Source organism: Cicer arietinum, chromosome 2 (genome assembly GCF_000331145.2).
Source record: "Cicer arietinum cultivar CDC Frontier isolate Library 1 chromosome 2, Cicar.CDCFrontier_v2.0, whole genome shotgun sequence".
Lineage (NCBI taxonomy): Eukaryota > Viridiplantae > Streptophyta > Magnoliopsida > Fabales > Fabaceae > Cicer > Cicer arietinum.
The window spans coordinates 50,502,100-50,512,332 of record NC_021161.2 but is presented as its reverse complement, the minus strand read 5'-3'; the positions used below and the strand labels follow the sequence as shown (position 1 = coordinate 50,512,332).

Here is a 10,233-nt window from a genome sequence, read left to right as displayed (position 1 = left end):
ATATATATATTATTTGTTTATAACTCATTTTTCTCTAATACTATAATACAACTAATTAAATTTTTAGTTCATGGATTTCATTATTGACTTTGTTTTTCGTGAGATGAATACAACATCCATTCTTATGTTTCAATCAAATAGTAAATGGCTTTTTTAGGTAAAATTAACATCTACTCTTTCATTATTTACTTTATTTTTTTCACTAAGGTGAACTACCAATTTATCATTTAATCTTAATCATTTCTCTCATGACATTTGATATATATATATATTCCTAATATAATTTGCAGGGTTACGATGTTAAGTTGATTTTATCTCGCAATGCATTTTTGGTAGACATTGTTGATGAACCTATTGGTAGAGTCTTGAAATTAGATTCAATTGAAGAAGGAAAACTATGGAAAGGAAACGACGTATTGATATTTAATTCTTGGCATTGGTGGCTTCACACAGGAAGAAAACAACCGTACGTTAACATTTCACTCATCTCATCCAATCTTAACAACATTATACCATGATTGATGCTTAGAGGCATATCTAATTAATATAACCCCATTTCAATTGTCAACCTCATGAAATACAATATCTTCAGTATTTGGTCATCTAAAATTTACATATTTGAGATATTAGTTGTTGGATAAAAGATCAAATAATTTAGATTTAAATTTAATATTTTAAATTTTAAAGAAATTAAAAATTTATATTTCTAATAATTTAATCAGACGGTCAACGATTTATTTCAATGTGTGCATGATTCGTTTCATAGTAATAAATCCAAATTCATGTTTAATTACACGACACTGATAATAATAAGCTTTTGAACTAATATCAATAAAAATTATATTAACCTACTATATCAAATTAATCTCAAAGGTTTTTGAACTCTTTTCTAAAAGGTCCATACTAAACTTATGTTTTTATTTTGTTTTTATTTTGTTTTTATTTTTATTTTTTATATTATACTGTATAGATGGGATTTCATCCAGGTAGGAAAACATTTATACAAAGACATGGATCGGTTGGTTGCGTACAATATAGCCTTAAAAACATGGGCCAAATGGGTTGATGATAATGTTGATTCTGCCAAAACAAAAGTATTCTTTCAAGGGGTCTCACCTGACCATGCAAAGTAAGTATATATCTTCCCTTTCACATCAAAATGAACTCTAATGAGATCCAAAAAAATACAACTTCTAGTTATTACAAAATAATTCTGCAAATAATTTTAATTTATATTATTAAATTAACATATATTTTTGAATGATTTTTTGTAAAAATATTTAAAATATTATAAAAAGCTCATTCATAAAAAATGTATTCAAAATTATATTTTTATATCTATATTTCGTTACTTTAATTTTGAGTTTTGGAATTTAAAAATTGATATTTAATGAATCTCAAATTAAATAAATCTAAAGTTTTGTGGATGAATTTATTATAATGTTTTAACTATGGTTGCAAAAAATCTCTCAATTTTAAAAGTTGATAGACAATTAAATATATTTCATTTCATTTTGTAAAGACTAAAATTTGTATATTTTTTAAGTTAAAAGTGAAATGTTGAAATTTTATAACAACTAAAAATATATTTAACTATTAAAAAAAAAAAAGACAATAAGATCATACAAATTATAAAAATAAATAAGTCCCTGTACAAGTTTGTTGATTTTGAATCCACTTTCTCTAAATAACTATTATAGTGGATCAAAATGGGGAGCACCTGCATCTACATCTTGTGTGGGACAAAAATTGCCAATTTCTGGATCCAAGTTTCCAGGAGGTCCACTCCCAGCTGAGTTGACATTGGAGAAAGTTACAAGAAACATGTCAAAACCTGTAAATTTGCTCAATATTACCACATTGTCACAATTGAGGAAAGATGGTCATCCATCTATATATACTGGACATGGAAGCCATTTCAGTGATTGCAGCCATTGGTGTTTGCCTGGTGTTCCTGATACTTGGAACATTCTTTTATATGCATCTCTCTTTTACAATTAACTATATATATCCATTGTTTATTGTTATTTTAGAAGATACAAATAAAGATTTTCATATAGAATTTTTTTATTTAAAATAAATAAAAAAACAATCAATTTTATGTTAGTATGATTAATAATTATTACAATTATGTTGATGATGAAAATCGAAGTTGTGTTTTGCATTTTTGAAAAAAACAATTCTTGGGTTCATTTTGAATTTAAGACATAATTTTCTACTTCAATGAGATAATGTCCATTATTATTAGAATTTTGAATAATTTTTAAGTATTCATCACCTATATATCATTTATTTTAAATTGCTAAGATTTTTTCTTAGAATATGATTTAATTATACACCTCTCATATGTGACATATTTATAAATATTTTTCTCTAACAAACTGAAGTTCATGTGTCCCACAAGGCTTGCCTCCTTTTGTCATAAAAATTAAAGAACCTCACAAAAAACTCAAATAGTGTCATTTAAGGAAGACACTAAATTAAGGTTCCAAACTAAAGAATAACTAGAATACGACTTGTATGTTGCGCGGTATATATTGACTTTAACATGTTAGTATTATTGCAAATAAGATTTTAAATTTATATTATGTTAAAATTATAGTTATATTTTAATGAATGAATAAGATTTAAAACTGATAAAAAAAAATATTTAAATGTTTGATAAACCAATTTATAATTTAATGTCTTATATTACATTTCATTCATTAAAAATTATGACAAAATAGAACTAAAGGAGTATTATGTAAAAAATATATATGCGTTAAAATGTAGTAATAAGTATAAAGTCAATATTATATTAACCATTAATTATTTATGGTCTATATGATGGACCAAATAATCTATTAAAATTAATATGTTAATCAATAATCCGTTAAAATTTACAGTTTTCTAATTACTACATTATTTTAAAGAAATATTAATTGCTAAACATTCATCACCCTCTCAAAGGTGCAGTTAGGATTGATAATACCAAAAATAATAATTTTTTTAAATAAATCTATAGTGAAGATCATCCTACAAACAAAACCCATAAATTTAAAAGTCTTTTAATAAATATTAATATATGTAATTATCTACCTTAAAATCATATTAGTGATGCTCTTTTTTTACTCATGTTGTCAAAAGTAAGAAGTATAATTAAAAATGGCAAGACAAAATGAGTTTTATTTTAATCAGAGTAAAAATTGTAGGAACTAACATTTTAATTTAACTCTAGTTGTTCTCTTATTAAAAAAATATTATTAGAAAAAGTGGAAGAACAAATATAAATTTACTGTCAAAAAATTTACTGTCAAAATATAATTAGAAAATATATATATATGATTTTGTCATTTGGTATTGTTAGAAAAATATATATAACTCTGTCAAAGAAATGACAAATCTAAATTCCAATGTTTTGAGTATGAAACCTCTATACAACTTGACTTGAGAATTTTTATAAACAACTCTTGTATATACGGTTGAGTAGAAATAAAACAGATGTAAAAACTTCTAATAGGTAGTATTTTAAAAAAAATTGACAACATAAAACATCTCTAAAAAAATAATAATTAATTTCTTAATCTAAATAGTAAACATTATTCTTTTTGGGAAGCCACTATACTTTCATGTCATAAATGAGATAAAATATGCATGCAAAAACGATACTCTAACTAACAACAATCAAAGTTTTGAGAAAAATGAGCAAATATGTATAATATGTTACAAAATACCACTTACTCAAAAACTATTTATGCAAAAAAATAATTTAGGTTTTCTCGTGGCAATGACGGGTTTGTGAATCGAAAGTTAATTGCATAAGGTGTGTGAAAATGGTTATAAGAAAAAAATCATTGATAATTTAAACAGTTACAAATTCAAAATTGGAGGAGGCACAATAGTGCAATGCAATTATAAAAGTTATTAAACCAAATATAACAACAAAGTAAATATTGGAGTTTCAATTTTATTTTTAATAATGCAATAATTATATAGCAAAATTAATAGTGAGATGACAGTATCCTAATTTATAGGACTGTTTGAATAAAATTGTATATAAAAAATGGAGTATAAATACTTTAAAAGATAACTATAAATTATTTTATAGATCTCATTAAAAATGAGCTATTTTTTTCATTAAAGATACTATACAATATTCAGTTGGAGGAAATTAAATAATTGTAGAAACAAAAAATGTGAGATATATACATTAAGTATTTGACTTTATGTATCTAAAGATGAGGTAAGACATATAATATAGTTTTCATCATATTATATCACTGAAATTTAATATGTGTGTTGGCGTTAAAAATCTAGCTTATATATGAAAAATATATTTAATAACACATAACATACTCCATAACGAAATATAAGTATAATTTAGTCAAAAACATTGATGTATTTGCATAAATATCTATACACACAACATTTGACCATAAACATATCAAAACATATTATAATTATAAATAAAATTAAAACTCAAATATGTAAACTAAAAAAATGTAAAATTTCTCATACGTGTTGCTTATCTAAAAGAACGTATAATGAACATACAAAGAAAAGTTGCATAGAGACCAAATTTATGTGTTATTTGAAGTAGCGATGTCAATCACAAGAAATGAGAGTTTGAATTGTAATTTCACCTTTTTAAAATTGCTTGTTAAAACTTAAAGAATTTAACTCAAGATTAATCTTGGTTATGAAAATAGAAAACAAAGAACGGTTTTTGTTAGTGAAAAACACACAATTTAATATATCTAATTTCAAGTGTTGGTAGATTTGTAAATTGAATTATTGTTACTTGAACAAGTGTTGGTAGATTTGTAAATTGAATTATTACCTTCATCTTCCAATTGATCTTCAATTTATAGATGTTAAAAAACTTTGAATATTCAGTTTAAAATAAATATATATCCGTTGAACACATCTCCCAAGTGTCAGATATATTTTAAATCAATTAAACATGTGTTTATTTGCTATCTAGAAAGTTCTTGACAAAATGGATAACATTCTTACTTTTGGGTCTCATGAAAAACATGAATGAGTGAGTGAATGAGTTGTCACATGTCAATTGGCAATGTTTTGAGTCAAGTTTATGCAGAAATTTTTGCAGAATATTGTAAGTACAGTGTACTTGTGTCCTTGCTCACAACTCATCGATTTGGAGATCAATCTTGAGGTTGTTTTTCTCCTTTAGACATTCGACTCGAGTTCTGAGCTTCACCATTGATTTGAGTAGTCATGATACTCTTTAATATGTGGTTTATACTGTGGAAAATTATCAGTTTTAATTATGTCTTTAAAAGAGAATTAAAACCATAATGTTCTTTTGTAAAACAAGAACATTCTTCGTTTTCTGTTTTGTATGAGTGTTGGATTTTGACAGATGTTGTGTGTCAATCCTTTGTCTTAGAAACATGATGTGTTTTCTCCAAAAACGTGCAACAACAGTGTCCTTGCTTTCATGGTTGTCCTTGATCATGTGTTGATTATTAACTTCCTCTGTGATGAATACTGATATTTTGTATTGTAGATAAATGTACTTTTGTAGGCCAGATTGATCTTAAATTACAACAAATTTTGCTCTTTGTAAACAAGAACGTTCTTGGATTAAAGCTGTGAAAACGGAGAATGTTCTTCGTTTTTTGTTTTGATTGATTTGCTGTTTTTGTTGTAATATGAATTATATTTGTATACCAATTGTTCTATAGGTGTACCACTGATGTATTTTCTCTTTTGTTCATATCGTACTTTGATTTTAAGTCATTACTCTTGAGGATCAAAACTTGTAACATCATACATTGCTTATGTCATTGTGAATTTGTTGAATGACTGTCCAAAGTTTATTGCGTGTTCCATTCTGATTATTCTGATAGTTACTTGCAATTTGTCATGTATCTTGATGAGTTGTTACAGTTTTAATCAATCTTGATTTCCAGAAGACTTTGTTCTTCGTAAACCATAATGTTCTTTGATTAATACTGTAAAAAACCAGAACATTCTTCGTTTTTCATACTGTTGTTCAGAATGATCTTCGTTTTTCAAAATGCTGTCAATAATATTTTTTGTTTTTCTGTTTAATAACTAGAATATTCTTCATTTCTCAGATTTGATCTTGCTTTTTTTAAATGACCTTGCTTCTGATTTATAGCATAGTGTGATCATTGATTGCTGTATGAATGTATTTGACCATCTTCTTCATGAAGATGCTATCTTGAAGATGTACTAATCATTCTCTTGAATGATTGATATATGATACATTCCTTTTAAAATTATTTCATTATTGATTGGATACTTATGCACTTTGATAAAGTGAATGGTTTCTTGCTTGTTCACTTATGCAATTCATGTTCCTTAACCAAAACTCAAGTGCAATCATTAGTAGACCACCATTCATGAAACTTAATCATCTATTTCATAAGGTTTGTTATCATTAAACCATACATAAAAAGGATTTTTGCCTCAACATCATTGTCTTCCAATTTCTAAGTAAATATAAACAATATATGATACATAATGTATTGACATTTCGGTGTGTGTGTGTGTATATATATATATATATATATATATATTGGATGACACATAGCATACTCAATAATGATATATAAGCACAATTTGGTCAAAAACATTGATGTATTTGCACAAACATCTATATACACAACAATTGACCATAAACATGTCAAAACATATTGTAATTATAAATAGAATTAAAATTCAAAGACGTAAACTAAAAAAAAATGTAAAATTTCTCACAAGTTTTGCTTATATAAAAACACGTAAAATGAACATACACAGAAAAGTTGCATAGAGACCAAAGTGTTTGTGTCATTGTCTTCCCATTTCTAAATAAACAATATATAATATAAAATAATTTTCATAAATTTTTACAAATGGTTATCATTTATATATTTCTTGAGAAGCTTTTAAAATGACCAATATGTTAATTGTAGTTAAAACCATAAAAAAATTGTTAGCATCATGATTTGTGAACAATGAGTGTTGATTAACTAATATTGATTGTACTTTAATTTGTAACTCATTGCACATAAATAGTCATACATAATTTCTATACATTTATTATTTTTGCTAGTTTTTCCTTTTTCTTCTCTCTGTTTCTATCATCTCTCACTTTAATTATCATATGTTTGTTTCTGATCTGATATAAATAATTTTGAAAAAATAGGAAATTAAAAAATAGAGGTAAAAAACTAGTAATGATGTTTTAAAATTGAGCTCAGAGGAATAAATTGTACTTCTATGGTAATGTAAACTTATCAAAAAAAAATGTCTCTCTTCCTTGATTAATGGTCTATTCAAACAAATAATATATAATTTAAAACACAAATGTACATAAAGGAATGTAGGAGGAAAAGCATAAAATCCTTCCCACCAAATCTTGGGATTTTATAGGTTTCTTTGAGCACTTGGAGACAATAATAAAGAATTTAGTCGACCACCAAACAAATAGAAGGGAAATTGCTTAATTTAAATTTCACATGCAACAAATAATATATTATACTTTATTTCATGCTAAAATATTAACTTTACTCTACAATTATACTCACAATACTTAATATATATTGTTGCAGTAAATTAATTGGAGCAAGGTATTATTTAATTGATGAAGGAAACAAAAGTCCAATCCTTACAAAATGTTTCACTTTGGTCAATTACTGTGGGTGTTGGAACCATAAATAGAAAATTTGTCGCAAGAGTCAAATTAGGAAACACCATGACTTATGAGGTATATACATTTTTCTATAATGTTGTAGAGCAAAACATTATTTTATCTTGTTTGACTTAAAAATATAATGTTACACAATATCTTCATTTCTTGGATGCAAGCTATAAGCTAATTTGGTTTGTAAATTGATGATATGAAATTAGAAATGTTTAATTGAAAATTATTTTCTAATACATAATAACTACATTCATAATAATGTTTATATTTTTTTGCTTAATGTTAGGGTATCTTATTGAATACCTTTGAACTTAAGGGAGAATTGTATCCTATCATATAATATGGTGGAGATGCACCTAATAAGGAAGCAAGCTTCAAGGGACATCAATCTAGCTAGATATACAACATTTACATTATTGGAGTTAACAAAATGATTTAAGAGGATAAACAATAAAAGAAAAATACATGTATATCAAGTTCCTACAAAATTATTATCATTCAACTTTTACACGTAAAAATTTAATTCAATTTTAAGTCTTATATAAAATAAAAAGTGGTTTGTCCTTTACAAAGATTAAAAAAACCGATTTTGTTATAATTTATAGAAGCTAAAATTAAGTAAAATATAGACATTGAAATTAGAAGTTGTACCTTTCTAACAACATATTACACCCCATTTTAATACAATCATATGTGCTCCAAAATGGGTATTATAAAACTTAAAAAGTCTATAATTTGCTATACAAAATTGCAAGCCTTGCTCAAACAATTCCTTAGATGATAAATTGGTGAAGGGAAAAACTATTTTGTGTGAAGGCAACATAGGTGATCCTAAGGCCTTTAAAGTTGGTGCTATTGGTGTCTTAACACAAGGTCACACTTATACATATATATCTTAAAGGTTTCTTTTCTAATAGTGAACAAACGCATCTTTCTCATATTAAAAAATATTGTTAACCTTTTTTCTATGTTAATATTGTAGTCTGAATTAATTGCTCTGGTGGAGATTCTTGTGTTCACACACTTATTCAGATATATCATTTAGATACACATATATAAAAAGGTATAAAAAAATAATAATTAAATAATATTATTGTTAAAATAATAAAATTATATGTATATTTTTGTTGCGTTCAAACTAATTTGTCTAAATGTACTAGACAAAAATTGATCCAAACTATATAGAAATAAATGGAGTTAATTACACATTTTTAAATATTTTTCTCTAATGAACTGAAGTTCATGTGTCCCACAAAACTTGCTTCGTTTTGTCATAAAAAATAAAAACCCCTACAAAAAACACAAATAATGTTATTCAACGCATAGTACCACACAAACTAGCTAACACAATAGACAAAGACACTAAATTAATTCTTGTGTTCATACACTTATTCAGATATATCATTTAGATATATATATATATATATATATATATATAAAGTAGAAAAATAATAATTACATAATATATATTTTTTAAATAATAAATGGAGTTAATTACTAAGATAGAGTCAAAAGAAGAAGCATGTAGTAGCTGGCAGAGTCCAAATTGATAGGCTGCATTCTGAGCTAGCTGGCATATAATAGCAGCATATATGGTCATGGTGATAGTCAACTATCATGCTTGCTTTGCTTTTCCAATTATATGTGTATGCATTCTCTCTTTCTATTATAGCCTTGCTTGTACTTGCTTATGAATACAACTTCACATAGCTATATAGTCTCTTTACTTTTATGACCTATGTTTGATTGGATGATAACAAAAAATTGAATATGAATAAATTAATTTTGTGAATATTATTTTAGATAACTGTAAGTTAAATATAAAATTATGTACTTTTAAATATATTGATTTAAAAATAAGTTAAATAGTAAATTTGAGTATAAAAAATATGCTTAAGTTAATAACTATAAAATTTTATTTTAAGTTAAAATTGATTATGAAGACAAAATAGATTATTATATTTATAACATCTAAACATATTAAAACATTTTGAAACTCCGATGAGAGTAAAATTCTCACGTTTCAATAGACATTCACCGTTAAATTTTATAATCTACAATCTGTAATTTTGATTTGAATGTGTGTCTTTTTCTATCGATGCATATAAATAAACATAATCAAAATTAGCTATATATTTAAAATTAATTTTAATTTATTTAAAAATAAAGTCAAATATTCTATTAACCATTTTGAGTGGATCAATATTTAAAATATCTATGACATTCAATATTAATTTTTAGAAAAGTAAAAATTTACAATAATGAATTTGAATCTTATAGATGCTTCTAATCCACATTCATTTATGGTACTCTTTGTCTCTCACAAACTTTTTTTTTCTCTTTCTTGCTTTTTCTCTCTTTCTCTCTCTTCAACATGATGGAGAGGATCCACCCATCCACCTTCATTCTTATTTTTTGAGTGGGACATTCACTTAATCGATCTTAAAATTTGTAATGTTTGGATAATGATACATGATTCTACCTAATTTAGTGAAAGGGCCCATTATTGTCTTATTGGCCCACATATTACATCCAGCCACTTTGAATGTCCGGAGTTTGTTTGGTGTGTCCCC

The 10,233-nt window shown here is 25.4% G+C and overlaps 1 protein-coding gene across 1 annotated transcript in view; it reads left to right on the top strand.

Annotated features, from left to right (window-relative positions):
* The window catches only part of LOC101498345 (protein trichome birefringence-like 43), a 3,385-nt gene extending 1,384 nt beyond the window's left edge, over nt 1–2,001 (top strand). The window contains exons 3-5 of the mRNA XM_004491324.3: nt 291–466; nt 971–1,129; nt 1,701–2,001. Coding sequence (XP_004491381.1) covers nt 291–466; nt 971–1,129; nt 1,701–2,001 — 636 coding nt within the window. The remainder of the gene's footprint in view (nt 1–290; nt 467–970; nt 1,130–1,700) is intronic.
* The last annotated feature ends 8,232 nt before the right edge of the window (nt 2,002–10,233 follow it).